The sequence below is a fragment of the Vipera ursinii genome, assembly GCF_947247035.1.
Source record: "Vipera ursinii genome assembly, chromosome: 14".
In the NCBI taxonomy this organism is placed as follows: domain Eukaryota; kingdom Metazoa; phylum Chordata; class Lepidosauria; order Squamata; family Viperidae; genus Vipera; species Vipera ursinii.
In genome coordinates this window covers 2,886,930-2,902,814 of record NC_139527.1, presented here as the reverse complement: position 1 = coordinate 2,902,814, position 15,885 = coordinate 2,886,930, and the positions used below count along the sequence as shown (strand labels likewise).

The following is a 15,885-nucleotide window of genomic DNA, read 5'->3' as shown; positions in this document are numbered from 1 at the left end:
AGATAAGTCTAGCCATGCAAAATGAGGAAATGACTTCTTCTTTTTTTCTGGGTTCTTGCTTAGCTTAATCAAATTAGTAGCACTGGCAGCTATTTAAATTAGCACTGATGGTTTATGGTGGCTCCATATACCCTACTAGGTAACACCACCAAGAAATGCAATTATTAATGAAACCCATCCTGCGGTTAAAAATGAGAGCTGTACATATGGTTCTTTTGCATTTATTCGAAAATAAAGAGAAAACGGGGGGGGGGGGGAACACACAGAACACACAGGCATCTCCAATGCATTCTCCTCCATGTCAAATAACAAATATCTCTGAAATTTTGTCTCCAGGGAAGCACAATGATACAAAGGTACCGTACTACAGTTGAGCTGTATTTCTAAGCTTCTACAGTGTTAACCGACAGGTTGATATATACTTGTTACACCGACAGAAGTTTTATCAAAGACAAGGATGGGAAATACCTTGGCAAATGGCAGAATCAGTTTGCTTATATAGATTCAAGGCAGCTGGGCTAATAGCAGTCCCTTTTTCCCCAATTCCAACTGGGCTCAAAATTGCCCTAAAGATATGTCGTCTGTAGAAATTTACTCAAAACAGGCAAGAAATCAGAAACTACCGTCCAGGCGCATTATAGCCACAGCTTTGGCTTCTGAAGTTGTCATAACTATTGAGGGGCAAGAATCAAATCAAGTCTTGTGCTTTCTTCTTCTTCTTCTTCGGTGTGCCCGCGTTTTCTTGGCTGGAAGCAAAGTCCATTTGCCGTGTCTGCAAGAACCACCAAAGAGAACACTTAATACAAGAATTCATATTAACATTTACTCCTTCTGTTTTATTTTGAAATTTTCAGTACTGCCCCTTCATTCACAAAAGTGGATGGCTGGACTCGGTACAATGCTAAAACAGTTTACGTTTATCTTACACAAATAAAAGAAAGAAATACGGAAAGAGACAGCAAACAACATTCTTAGAATAAAAATAAAATTAGTAAAGGTAAAGGTAAAGGTTCCCCCGCACATGCGTGCTAGTCGTTTCCGACTCTAGAGGCCAGTGCTCATCTCCATTTCAAAGCCGAAGGACGTCTCCGTGGTCATGTGGCCAGCATGACTAGATGCCAGAGGCGCATGGAACGCTGTTACCTTCCCACCGGAGTGGTCCCTATTTTTCTACTTGCAATTTTATGTGCTTTCGAACTGCTAGGTTGGCAGAAGCTGGGACGAGTAACAGGAGCTCACTCTGTTACGCGGCACTCGGGATTCGACCCGCCAAACTGCCGACCTTCTGATCGACAAGCTCAGAGACGTCCTCAGACAAGTGCTGGCTCTTTGGCTGTGAAACAGCCCCTAGAGTCAGAAACGACTAGCATGCATATGCAGGGGAACCTTTACCTTTACCTATATTATTAGTGAAAAATTAACCATAAACATGAAATATATTTAAAATGTTTGGGTGCTCCATTGCTGGAGGTTTTCAAGAAGAGACTGGACAGCCATTTGTCTGGGATGATGGAGGGTCTTCTGCTTAAGCAGGGGGCTGAACTAGAAGACCTCCAAGGTCCCTTCCAATTCTGTTCTACTGTACTTTTTTTCAAATGCTGGTGGCCGTGGCCGTGATGTGCCGTCACCAATTAACTGATCAATTCTAGATCTACCCTTACCCTGATAAGACAGATATATCAAGGACAGGAGAATATTGAGGAAACACCAGAACTTTATGTGGAAAACTGAAACGTGTTAAAAGGCTCACATTTTATTTTATTTTTTACCAAATACAGTAAGGAAAAAACACAAAAGGGAAATGAAAAAAAAAACACCAGCGGAATTCTTTCCATATAAGCATGTCGATTGAAAAGTGACATGGCAAGAAAGGCATTTCCATCTTCTGGAGTTCTGCTATCTGGCCTTCTCACAGACAGATGTTCCTTATGCGCTTCCCTTGAATGGAGACAAGAGAGGAGATCACGACCCACCCTCTGGCCTTTGGGAACTGCCAAGACCAATATTAGGGATGAGGAGATGGTAGAGTTTCCTAGAGGACGATGGAAAAGACTCCCCACCCAGTCTGCTACTATATTTTCCCCTGTCGTCCTTCGACCATGCAGAAGGGTGGATGGGAAAGAACTGGAAAACTAACTTTTAGGGGAGGCTCAACATTTCCCAACAATAGCAAATGCTTGGGATCCTAGACCATTCAATTTCTTTTAATGGGTGTGGCATCTCCAAAATGAAAGCCAGGAAAACGTAATTATCATGTTTTAAAAATAAAAAAAGACATTTGGACAGTTGCTAAATTTAAGAGGCCAGGCATGTGTTCTATGTGCTGGCAAATGACAATTTGTAAAAGCTGTTAAGGTACATATAAAGACTTGCCAATCTTGTCTCCTTTAATTTCGTTATTAACCGACTATTTAACGTCACACTGTTCTCATCTCAAAGCTCAAATCTAATCTCTTCTAAATTTTTATGCCGCCCAGTGTCACTTTGTAGGGGAGATGGGTGGCACATAAATTAAACAAACAAACAAACAAATAAAATCTATACAGGCTTCTTTTTTCCAAGAATTGCAAGCTTGCATTTAACAAACCTCACAAATGGTGTTAACATATTAAAGCTTGTACTGCAATCAGTTTCAAATTAATCAAAGGACAACAAAAATGGATGGAGGAGAGCCATTAAGCTGCGGAGAAAATTAAATTTGTAGGGTCAACCAGAGTTTATGTGCAATTTGCTGTCAAAACGAGAAATCATGTTTTAATTCTGTATTTCATAATACCTAGTCAAATGAACTAGCATCCTGATATATCAATAGATCCTATCCTGGTAGCATCATTTCCTGTCTTGGCTCCATATTTCTAGGTACTTACCAACAGCAATGTCTAATATGTTAGAGATTTCAGGATTGGGCAAATTTAACAACATAGGTGGGGGGAAAAAGTAGGAACTAAGGATGTTGGAATATTGCTATCATATCACCTTCTAGCCCCTTCTTTTAATTAAACTAGACATATCCAAGAGTTTATGGTTTAGTGCATTGTGCAAATTCAGAAAGGGGGTTAGTTCAGGAAGCCAAGTCATCTTAATTTAGTTGTACAGCAAACTGCAAAGAAAGAGACTGAATCACACCCCCATACATTCTTTAGCTTCCTTTGCCTACATTTAGCGGCATTTGGCACAATCTAAATCCAAATATCTCACCCACGATGTGTCAAGTTGTGGTTTTTTTTTTTGAACTGCCATCGCATGGATTCCAATGAGCAACGTGTTGCTCCATAATTGTGCTTACCTATTTCCTAGTGAGACAATAGGTAGGGAAAGTCCCTCGGCTAAGTAGCAGAATTAATGAATCATTCATAAAGTAATAGCCTTTCCAGACCCCCCAAAAAAACCTCCAACCCAAAACCCTGCTTTTGCCTAGTGGCCTGATTTTCTTTTTTCCATGAAATGAGCCACATGATCATTTAAGCCTACCAGTCCAATATCTCTGCAAAATAGGGAACAACAGTTTCGCCATGAAAAAATAAAAAAAAATAAAAAATCTAATGCCGAACCGAAAAATTGTTGTTGCTATAAAGGTCCAGCTTGGGCACCAAGAGGTAGAAGACACCCATTCTTCGCTGATGGAATGTTCTCTTGCAAATGTACACGAAACTGTAATATAAGCCATTGATTGGCATTTCTGGAGAAGGCACAGTGTCGTGGTATTTGAGTGAGGACTGTTCTTCAGCGAATGACTCAGCAAATCTGGATTGCTGACTCAGGAAAAGTGCCTATTTTTTTAAGCAAGAAACGGGGCTTAAGGGAACAACCAGCCCAGAAAGCTACGCAGCCACTACTTCAAACAAAATACCAGATCATCATTTCTTACTCTGCCAGGCAAACCGAGGCCACGATTTCAGAAGTTAGAAATAGACAAAAGGCTCAGATTCTGTCTGACTTTTAAATGTTTAGCTTACAACAGACGCAGGTAAGCTTGCCCGACACAAAGCTCTGGGATGCTCACTTTGTGAGACGTCTTAGTATGGCCTTCTCTCTCTGCTTCTTCAGCTCCATCTTTTCTGATTGTTTCTGAAATAAATAAATGATCAAAATTCAGACGCTTGGCAACTGACTCACATTTATGACGGTTGCAGTATCCCGGGGTGTGTGTGTGTGTGTGTGTGACGTGATCACCTTTTGCGACCTTCTGACAAGCAAAGTCAAAGGGGAAGCCAGATTCACGTAACAACCATGTTAACAGCTGCAGTGATTCACTTAACAACTGCGGTAAAAAAAAAGGTTGGAAAAACTCACTTAACGACTGTCTTGCTTAGGAATGGAGATTTTGGGCTCAGTTGTGGTCATAGGTTGAGGGTGATCTGTAGCTCAAAAGCAAACTACATCATATAAATCCAGTGTCCAATTAATGTCCAATTAGTGACAGACAATGCCTTTGGGATGTACACATGTGTGCTTTAGATAGATATACCTGTTACATCTGCATTCAAAGGGGGCATGTGCTGTGACGCTGCATTTTCTTCAAACATCCTGTTTTTATCCATGTAAGCCGCCATAAACATCCTCTGCAAAACAATTCACAATGTAATGTTCTGTTTCTTTTAATTTGGGTGGAAGGAAGATGCAACTATCTTATTTGCCTGACTGACAGTCAAAGGTATTGCTCAATTAACTACACGATACATTAGGATGTATGAAACTGGTTAATCCACAGGTTAAATGTGCCACAATTGCTCTAAAAGTGAAAGCAATGAGGGAAATTAAAAACTGTTAGAATAACCACAGGGGAGAAAATGGGTAGATTTTACTAACAGTTTTCTAATGGTTTAACCATCATCATTTTCTCCAGGTCAACCTGGCCACTGAGTGAGAAATGAGAGTGAAACGTATTTTCTGTTAGAAATTTAAAATGTACTTTCACTAACAGTTCCCTGCAGGAGAAATTTCCCTTTCACAGAGGATTCCACCTTTATTCATTTATACAAAATCATAGACTGAAAAAAAAACCACCAAAAACCTTCCTTGCTCATTGGCCCATGTCGCCCAAATGAGATTCAGTTTCTGTCAATGTTCCTGATTTGTGTCAGCGTTTGTTATCTGGGGGAAAATTTTTGTGCATGTGCAGATATGCGACTGGAACAACTACTTGCAAGGACAACTCTAGAGGGACTTTTTTTTCTGGGTAAAAATAACTAGATCGGGACACTTCCCCCCCCCCTATTTTCACCTATGCCGTCTAATCGAATTGGGAGGATGTGCTTTCTTCATTTTGCTGTCATGGCCTACAGGTAGAGCATGAAAAGAAGAGTCACATCCTGCCCTAAGAGAGGAGGAATAGTAACAGACAAATTTCATCCTTTTCCTAGGGGACAATAGGCTTTTTACAAGTTACCAGAAGCTCTTTTCCACTTCATAAGAAGTCAAATATTAACTTTTCCTAAAACATAGAGGGAACGGTTGCTGGAATTGGGTATGTGTAGTTTAACGAAGAGAAGGGTGAGGGGTGACATGATAGCAGTCTTCCAATATCTCAGGGGCTGCCCCAAAGAAGAGGGAGTCAAGCTATTCTCCAAAGCATCTGAAGGCAGAGCAAGAAGCAACAGATGGAAACTAATCAAGGAGAGAGAAGCAACCTGGAACTAAGGAGAAACTTCCTGACAGTTAGAACAATTAACCAGTGGAACAACCTGCCTCCAGAAGCTGTGAATCCTCCAACACTGGAAGTTTTTAAGAAGAGACCGGACAGCCATTTGCCTAAAATGGTATAAGGTTTCCTGCCTGAGCAGGGGGTTGGACTAGATGACCTCCAAGGTCCCTTCCAACTTTATTATTATTATTATTATTATTATTATTATTATTATTATTATTATTATTATTATTATTATTATTTTATTTATTTATTTATTTATTTATTTATTTATTTATTTATTTATTTATTTATTTATTTATTTACTAGATTGAGTAAGCCACCTTACTTCCCCGGGGCTCAAAAAGATGCAAACAGCATCACCTCTTCCAATGTTTTCTCACTAAGAAAAGCCCTTGAGGTAACAAGCGAAGAGAATAGCTGCAGTTCAGGACTGAAGTGTGGAATTCTTGCTGCTCTCTGAACTACTTTCTTTGCTTGCAGATGTTTCGTTGTCCAGCCAGACTGATTCATGAATTTAAATCTTGATCTTTCCAATAATGTTCGTACGGCATACTGGTTTCCCCCAAGTTTTAATCTGTGGATCTTGTCTCATTGTGTGTAGCTTTAGCCTTTATTCTTTCCCTCGGGTCTTCCTGGGAGATGAGTTTGATCCACCTTCAATGGACCAGCCTGTCCCATCATCCTTCAGGTCTAATGTAAAGACAATTTAAGCCTGTACTATCAACATATATATTCAAAGAATCGTGTCATCATGCAGGAAGCTGAAAGTTTTTTTTCCAGCAAACCTACCAAACAATTAGGCATGCCTATAAGCCTCCTGGGAGTAAAGTAATTCAGCTTTGCCTTTAAAAAAGACATAACAATATATTTACTGAAAACAGGTGCCCTGCCTTTAAGTAATAAGACCATGCACAACCACCTCATAATCCGTTTTACGACTGATGTTAGGAAGCAAAACTCCCACTATAAAATCACCCCCATTTTTATACAAACTGCTTTGTGAAAAAGACAAGGTAACCTGTTCTGGTACTTTAGTGCTGTCTTCTTCTTCTTCATCATCATCACAATCTAAACCTTGGTGGGATATTTCAGTGGGGCCATTCTCTTCCACCAGATTGTTCTCCAGCATCCCCATCCTTTTGCTGTCTGTTGTCACCTTTACTTTCAACACATGGAATCCAGTCGAAACAGATCCTACTTTGAGATTCACGGGGTCGCCATCAAAAAGCAGACCATCTAAGCTGTTGCCTTCCTTGAAGCCATGAGGCTGGTAATCAATGGGCGTGACTGCAAAAGAAGCGGGTGTGAAAACTGGAGCAACAAGAGCCTATACACACACACGCACGCGCACACGCACGCACACAAGATCATGGGATTTATTTAGATGCTTTGCGCTGTGAGATAGATAGATAGATAGATAGATAGATAGATAGATAGATAGATAGATAGATAGATAGATAGAGATAGCAAGCGTTGGGCAAAGCATCTCAATAAATTCCATGATCTTGTGCATGAATTTGCCCCAATAATTTATTTAAGACATTTTCACTTTATGATTCAGCCAAAAAGTTTCCCATAGTGATTTTTTTAGATTAATAAAAATAACAAAGTTATGGACAGAAATTATTTTGTCTAGAAAATACAACAGGGAAGGGAAAGAAGAGGAAGGAGAAGGAGAAAAATGTAAATTCTTGTTCCTCGAGAGAGCAACTTGAATGCAAACAACTGGGAGAGGAAATGATAGAGCTGTTTTTTAGCAGAACCAGTGGTGAGGGCACTATTTCCCATTTCAAGGTTCTCAAGTCCTGAGCTAGGATTTTCAATTTCACCTCCACGCAATCACTCGCACGCGCACATACAGAGAGCAAGGATCTGGTCTCTGCTTTATTACTGATTACCACCTTTAGTTCTAGTTGGGTTGCCAGCTCCTAGGCTTGAGATTCATTTCAAGGCAACTTCTAAGATCTCTGGGTTGGGTTTTGTCCTAAGTGGAAGCCACCTACCATCTTTGTAATAGAACAGTTTCATGGTCAAAGTAATATCATTAGGTAGTGGTCCAAGATGCTGCATCAATATATATAATTTGCGGATCAATAGGATGCTGGCTTTTTTAATTTCATCGCTGGTTGTTCCATTGTGAAAGCTGACTTGAGAACTACCAGGAAAACAACACAAATGTTAAAAAAAGCTTAAACCAAGAATGCACATGCAGCCTGCCAGCATAGATTTTTGTAAATCCCAAAGGCTTCCCTGAATGGATGAGGCTAAGAATTTGGGCTCTTTTTGCAGATTGGGATAAATAAGAAATGTTAAGAGCTAAATTACTGCCTTAAACTTTAATTGCTTAAGACAGCAATTTCATTCCTAAAATATTAAACACACTGTTGTAAGTTGAGGACTCTGCCTGTATTCAAATACAGATTTACATTTCATCAGTTATTTAGAGGCTGCTCCACTTCCACAAAAGCTATTTGCAAGTAATAGTAGCAACCATTAAAAACAATATTCAATCCCTTTAGCCTAACTGAGGCAGCTCTAGCAGCAGCAGCAGCAACCATATGCTCTGCAGAATAAAAATAATTAAATAAATTCAAGGTCTTGTTCTGCAAGCCTCCCACATCTCACATGGCAATGTGTTTCACAGAATGGGGGAAATAATTTGAAAGATCTATGATTAGGTTCCCGCTCCCCTCATTTCCTTATGAGTGCAATTAAAGAATGGTAATTGTAATTAATTGTGAAATTAAATAGAATCATACTGTGATGCTGCCTGAGTACCAACTTTACAGTATTCCCCAGAATATAAGCTGCTCACAACAGGAATAACTTATAATAGAACAAAACAAATGACTTCACTGGACACTAAATGATTAACCATCCTAAAAAAGGGGACAAGGAGGCACATGGACTATATCCAAACAAAATGTGCCATCCAAAAGTATTTTGGTCGCTAAGTAAAGTCGCTTTGAGCCCAATGTTAAGTACCTAAACCAATGCTACATTGATCCAATGCCAAAAGGACTCCCTACTGAAAAAGACTTGTTAAGAAACAGCTAGATGGATTTGCCACAAATAGGATGATACATTAATTAAGTCAGAGTAGGTCAGATGCGTACATTCCACAACTAGACATTTGTCAGGATTAGAGTGCCACTTCTCAGTCACAGTGTAAGCCGAAATAGCAAAAACTCAACACTAGCCATGACATTAGGGCAAATATAGAGCACCCACTGACTCATTTTACTGGAAGGGCAGAACAAAGCTGTAGACTCAATAAGATAAATAGGGCAATGAAGGCACATTGGTGGTTGGCAATTGTCTAGAATTATAAACTGGGTCATTAACAGTGAATTGACACTATGATGCACCAGGGCTCATCTCCAAACACACAAAAAGACTATAAATACTCTTTTGTTGGGACTACTGAATTTATGTCTCTGTGTGTCTCCTTTGAAGAAATAAGAAATGGTGCATTAATTCCCATTAGACCGAAGGGACCCAGCAGATAGATAGATGATAGATAGATAGATAGATAGATAGATAGATAGATAGATAGATAGATAGATAGATAGATAGATAGGCTGGATGTAGGTACAACATATAACTCTGTTTTTCACAAGCAGCTTCAGTTCACACAGTGACCAGACTACGAGACTGGTGCATAATGAAGGATGAGCTGTCCAAAAAGGGGTAAACCATGTGTCTATTTTTTTTGTTGTTGTTCCTCAAGTCCCAAAATTACTACTATTAATACTAAAAAGTGCTTCAATATTGGAATATATTTCCACATGAATTGTACCACCAGATGGAAAAATGTTCCTTTTAGGTCTATGCTGAGATTTCCTAATCAACCTGCCAATTTCCAACATGGCCTTGGAACTATTATTCTGATTTCAAACTGATTAGATGCACAATGACTGGGAAGCAACTGTATTTAGCAAGGTTTGCGCCTTAAGAAGCAATTTGCTACAGTAATCACTTTCCATAGTTCTGGAAAAAAATAAAATAATGGATTTGTTAATAGACGTACATTAGAGACTGTACTTAGATAAGGAAAATATTAAAAATTAAAGAAGTCAGAATAGGTGCTCCTTACAATAGTTTCCATCTCATGAGACATTTAATACAAAGTGTCTGCTCTTTCCAGAAATTAAAGAACAAGAAAGCTACCTAGCAAAGTCCATCTGAGGTCCATTCTTTGAGTATTTGAATTTAAACTGATAGAATTCTGTCAGGCGCTAAGGATTGAACAGGAAACAGAACTTGATCTCATTTCACTTTTTTACAGAGAAAACTGAAGCACTTATTTTATACAGTATTCAAATACAAATTTATACTCCATCAGTGATCATTGTTACTCAGAAAAGTTTACAATTCTTTCGGTCAATTATAAAATATAGAAACATGACAGAAAAAAAATACAGCATAATAAGAACAGAGACAGGCCTATAAGATAGGCAAAGAAATTGAATAGGAAATAAACTAATATCATTTCCACAGCATAAACTTAATATCAAACCTTCTCTTAAAGACAGTGTGTTAATTATCAAAACAACAGAACAGAGTTGGAAGGGACCTTAGAGGTCTTCTAGTCCAACCCCCTGCTCAAGCAGGAGACCCAATACCATTCCGGACAAATGACTGTCCATTTTCTCTTCTTAAAACCTGCAGTGATGAAACACCCACAGCTTCTGATTCTCACTGTTGTCACTGTCAGGAAATTTCTCCTTAGTTCTAGGTTGATTCTCTCCTTGATCAGTTTCCATCCATTGGAAACTTTCTGAATTTTTAATGCACAGAGATAATCAGAGGTTTGGACAAAAAAATTGTCTGAAGGAGGATGGAAAAAGTGTGAAGTGGCCCACACTGAATGAAGCAAGCAAAATGTCTGATTCAATAGATGTAATGATGATACAAAAGGGAATTTATATATTTGATCTGCATCATTATCAAGGCAACTAATCAGATGAATCCTGGCTGACTTAAATATGAAGTGAAACATTGCTTGTGGTTTACAGCTTGTACCTCTTACCTCAGGGTCTTTGGGATTAGTATAGATCTGTTTCAAGAAAGCAGACAAAATTAATATGGCTCTTCAGTGAACTGTCATAATAAAATAAAGCCAAACCACAGCTTCGTTTGATCACAGACTGATAATCATAACTGCAGGAATGTTTCTGTTTGTCATTCTTCCTGCATCTATAACTGGTCATATAAACTGAGCAAATTATAAAATGATGAGAAGTGTGTGTCTATATTTGGAGAAATTATGTAAATTTTTCCATAAGCCAAGCTCTTATCCAGAGAATTGTTCACCACCTACATAGATAACTGTGGTCAATTCATCAACTCTTCCAATACACAAGAAATTTGTTTTAAAACATCTCTAATGGCAGAAGTGTGTGGCCACATTTAATTTTCAGTAAGGGGTTCTGCAGAATGGAGATAACATGATCTATTTAGCTTAGATGGTAAGGTGATGCCATTTGTCTCACCAAACCATTTTGTGTTACTTTGAGGTTTTGTCCAATTGTTCCACTAGTGAAAGAAGGTTTTATCTTTCCAATAGCAAAAAGAAAAGTTGGAAGAGAAGTAATCTTTCCTGGCATTAGTACTTCATTTTTGCTTTTTTCCCCCCTGGTGGGAGGTATTAACTCTTTGGAAGCAACTTTGTCAAAGCAGTGCACTCCTTCCACACACCCAAATGTATAACTTTCATGAAAACATCTAGCACAATATCCCAGATGGTCCAATTCAAGCAGAAATCTAATAATCTATGTGATTTGATTGATTGATTGATTGATTGATTGATTGATTGATTCATGTTGACTTTGTCAAGTGCAGAATTTGGGAAACCTGGGCAATTTCAAAAGAATATAAGGATTTATTGCAAGTTTAAGCAGTCTCCAAGAATCTGAACTACTAACTGTGAAAGCAAACTGGTGATAGATAAGAATCAAAGGAATTCAAGGTGGACAGGACTTAGATTGCTTGTGGGCACGAAGGGACTTAAGACCGATGGAGTGTTTGGCCCCTTTCTCAATCTCAGCCTGGTCCTCTCTTACATACAAACTCTCAGCTACGACAGAATTCTCATTCAAGGCACCAGTGACCAAGTTCAAATGAAAATAATTCAGACAGGTGACGCTGTAGCTTTCTGCAGAAGTCTATAATGCTGGGAAAGGTGGAAGGGAAGAGAACGGTCTGCAGCCAGGCAGATGGGCTCAGGTACAGCGGTGATGGTGATGGAGGCAAGCTGTTCCACTGATTGTTCTCACTGTCAGGAACTGAGTTTAATGAGTTTTCACCTATTGCTTCTTGCCCTGCCCTCAGGTGCTTTGGAGAACAAGTCACTAATAACTATATAACTATAACTAGACTATCTAGAAGGAAGAAACGATGCTTTCCTACCATAAGGAGCATTATGAATGTTTTAGCTCTGCCTCCTAGAGTGAGAACGGTTTAAAGCAACCCAGCTTTAAAACTAGAAGATCAGAGCATGCTTTGGGGCATCATAAAAAGGATACCGTCTGAGGTAGGCAAGAGTTGTTGGTTTTTTTGCACATCTCTATTTCTTCTCCTTTTTTTTTCTATTTCCACTGATTAGAGAATGAAGAAAGAAAATTTGTACATAGTACTTACTGCCAAAACTGCCATGTGTAGCTGCAAAATTGAAAGAGAGAGACTGTTCAAAACCTGCAATTTATTTACAATATGCCCGTCATTGCTTTTCAGTCCCAGTCACCAATCTGAATGCAATTACCTGTCCACCACAATTTAAAATGTATTTTTAAACATTTAGCTTTTTCACAGGGCAGACAGATACAAATGTTTTAGGCCTGTTGCAGACAAACATGATATTCATACTTCAAAGCAACTTTGGGGATTAAATCTAAAACCCTAATATCTTTTAATTTTTATTTGAAGTTGCTGGAAGGTTGACCAGACCTCAGGGCTACAAGGCAAAAGGAGAGGTGTTAATGCTTCCTTCCATGCTAAGGAAGAGGATAGGAAATATTTCTCCTGCCTCGTCACAATGGGATCCGATAGACCTATTTCTGCAATAGATGTCATTTCCCCATGAAGAATTTCAAGAATTTAAGGACTCGGATGCATTGCAAGAAACGTTACTGACACTCTGTGGCCATTTAGATTCATTACAAAGACAGAAGCTTTGGTTGTTGTTTTTTTCCAGTTGTCCAAGGATCCAATCCCTCAATCTTTTTTCAAAATTAAAAAAATCTTTCTAATTTCATCTTTTCCTGATTAGATATGGATTGGGAAGGCCATGGATCATATTCATATTCCTCTTAAAATTTACTGACATTTTCAGTCTCTCTCGGAAAAATCTTTCCTAATTATAACAAGTTGTGATCTTTGCATACAACTTAATCCCTACACAGCACAAAAATATGCATTCTACACAGGGAGATAAGGCATATAATACTTCCAGGTCTCTCTTAAAAATATGCCAGTTAATGAGATTTATTAACACTTCTATAGTCAAAGACAAAATATCAAAGTTAAGTATTTGAAAGTTTTCAGCATGTAGCTTTGCACAGAATTGCATTTGTGTGGAAGTTCATTCACAGCAAAAGAACAAGAGGACTTTTTTTATTCTGAAAATCTGAAATGAAATCACACTGCATCAAAGACACTTTCAATGTGAGTTTAATTACAACTTACATAGTTCTTTTCCAGTGCATCGAAACATCCCTGGATCCTATCAAATAAGAAATACAGATGAGTAAACATTCAAAATCTGTTGATACAAAAAAATTCTAAGCTGCAATTAACAGCCGATCACTAATAAAAATAAAAAAACCAAAACCTGAAATGCAACATTTAAACCAGATTACTTAATAGTAAATACAATATCTCTGGCTTTGCACAATCATTGGCTAATGCAGTATATTTAAAGTATATTGACAGGTGCTCAAGTACTGTATTCTGGCCTTTTCTCACTCTTACCATTTGACCACTTGGAGAGATCCCTGGCAACTTTTATCTTCTCGGAGGATTTTTAAACATATGTCTGAAAAAAGAAGTACATAATGATCTAGAATTAACCAATGTTTTATCAGGTTCATTTTCAGGTGCTGTGAAGACTGATCACTGTGAAAGTATGAATTAATTGTGCAACTGCTTTTTAATGCATTGAAATGATCGTTTTCATGACAGACTTATAATGTCAAAATGTAAGGTGATTTTCCCTGCCCAAGCCAATATAATTGCAGGTATTATACTCACTTGATAGGCTATGGGTTAATTGTTGCCTTTTTAAATTTTTGTCTTTTGAACTTTTTCTTTTATTACACTAAACCAGCCTTCGTATCTGACTTCTAATAAGCAAAGTCAGTGGAGAAACTGACAGTAAAAATCACAAGTCACGGTCAAGGAACGCTTCACTTAATGGCCTCTTTTAAGGACAGAGTTGCTGGTCTCAATAGCCGTTGTTAAGCAAGAACAACCTATGTAGCTTATAGTTCTGCTTTGGCTAAGAGTTGCCCAACTAGCGGTCAGTGCTTTGCTGGGAGTCCAGTGTACAGCTAGCCCCAGACCTATTACCCCAACTGACCCCCAAATTTCTCTTGCTACAGTTTTTTTTTAAATCCCATTTATATCCCGCCCTTCTCCAAAGACTCAGGGCGGCTTACAATCTAAAGCACAAATCAATGTGCTTAGCAATAGCCTTCATTCTATGTATATGCCTGCTTATTAGGGCTTTCGCCCCCCCCCCCAAGCGGCATTATTACAAAGTCAGCTTATTGCCCCCAACAATCTGGGTCCTCATTTTACCTACCTGGGAAGGATGGAAGGCTGAGTCAACCTTGAGCCTGGTGGGACGCGAACCTGCACTAATTGCAGGCAGCTAGTGTTACTTAAGGAGGCATTAGCCCACTGCTCCACCAAGGCTCTTTGTAAAGTGAGTAACACAGCTATTAAGTGAATCTGGCTTCCCCATTGACTTGGCTTGTCAGGTCACAAAGAGCGATCACATGACCCCGGGATACTGCAACGATCATAAAAAACAAGTCAGTGGCCAAGCATGCAAATTTTGATCATTGCATTGCAACAGTCAAGAAAGTCACTTTTTTCAGTGGCATTGTATGAATGGTTGCAAGTTGAGTAGTATCTGCACATTGTTTTACTTTTTGCCTGCTAATAAATTTAGCACACTGGATCTTCAAAATGCTTAGGCTATTTTATGTGAGACAGGTTTGGGCCACGGCACTGGAGACAGCCCTGGAGGCTGCCAAAAGGGAGGTGGGCAAAGAAGGCCGGCCCCTTCTTGCTCCAGAGCAATCTCAGTTATGGAGTTAAGGCAACAAACATGGTTACCATCTACATAGCAGGTTCCATAGGAGCTTTCCGGGAAGAGACCTCGCAAGTAACTGATGCAGGAAATTGAAACGGCGAGCAGCCTTTTCACCAGAACCAGGGACTCTTGCTCAGAAGCAATTCGGCTTGGAAAGAGGGCTGTTTCCTGCATCAGACAAAAATGGTTTGCATGTCTGTTAAGAGAGCAAATTCAAAAAAAAAATGCCCCATTTTCTTTCCTAACCATTTTGTTCATCTGGCGTGTCCTACCTTCAAGGTTTTATGCTTCTGGCCAATGTGCATGATTTGGGCAGTAGCCATATTTGTTTAGAGAGCTGGCTTTTGGCTCACAACCTAAAGGAAGAAGAGACAGTTCTATTTTTAATATAATGTTTACATTCAAACAATGTGCGTGCACCTTGTACTTATTCTTTTATCTGATTATCTGTGAGGAGTACAAATTGCCATCAGCATCTTCCTGGATATGAGTTTCTTTCATACCCAGATTCTGCCTCTGAAATATCTCTGAATTTTTCTCCTTTCAAACTCTGCATTTTATGCATTGCTGTTTTTTTTTGCCTTTAACTCTTTTTTTTAACCTTTAAAATTTTTATTATAAAACATGTAAGGGGCAAAATAGATGGCTGGATAAAATGTAACAGAAGGAAGTAAATAAAACAGAATAACAGCGTTGGAAGGGACCTTGGAGATCATCTAGTCCAACCCCCGCTCAAACAGGAGACCCTGAGAAGTGGCTGTCCCGTCTCTCCTTGAAAGCATCCAGTCCAGCCCACAACTTCTGATAAACAAAATTTTACAATTGTCATAACATTTAAAATATATTATTTTAGTTTGGCAGTTGTTTGTATTATATTTGAAACATTTAAACGTTTGTTTCAAAACATGCTAAGGACAAA

The 15,885-nt window shown here is 38.8% G+C and overlaps 1 protein-coding gene across 1 annotated transcript; it reads right to left on the bottom strand.

The window, feature by feature from the left end:
* Nucleotides 1-205: 205 nt before the first annotated feature.
* Nucleotides 206-15,344, bottom strand: HORMAD2 (HORMA domain containing 2). Its single transcript, XM_083373623.1, has 12 exons — nucleotides 15,239-15,344; nucleotides 14,990-15,134; nucleotides 13,619-13,682; nucleotides 13,334-13,370; nucleotides 12,290-12,310; nucleotides 10,680-10,706; nucleotides 9,818-9,885; nucleotides 7,651-7,802; nucleotides 6,666-6,934; nucleotides 4,469-4,562; nucleotides 4,004-4,068; nucleotides 206-772 (listed from the first exon to the last, which is right to left on the bottom strand). Exons 1-12 carry the CDS (start codon nucleotides 15,287-15,289, stop codon nucleotides 689-691), a joined length of 1,077 nt encoding a protein of 358 aa, XP_083229749.1. The 5' UTR covers nucleotides 15,290-15,344; the 3' UTR covers nucleotides 206-688.
* Between the last annotated feature and the right edge of the window lie 541 nt (nucleotides 15,345-15,885).

Coding starts and splice junctions, on each gene's coding strand:
- HORMAD2 (XM_083373623.1), bottom strand. CDS start 15,289: ATGGCTACTGCCCAAATCATGCACATTGGCCAGAAGCATAAAACCTTG. Junction 13,371..13,618: donor TCTCTCCAAGTGGTCAAATG/GTAAGAGTGAGA, acceptor CTTATTTGATAG/GATCCAGGGATGTTTCGATG. Junction 10,707..12,289: donor TACACATGGCAGTTTTGGCA/GTAAGTACTATG, acceptor TTCTTGAAACAG/ATCTATACTAATCCCAAAGA.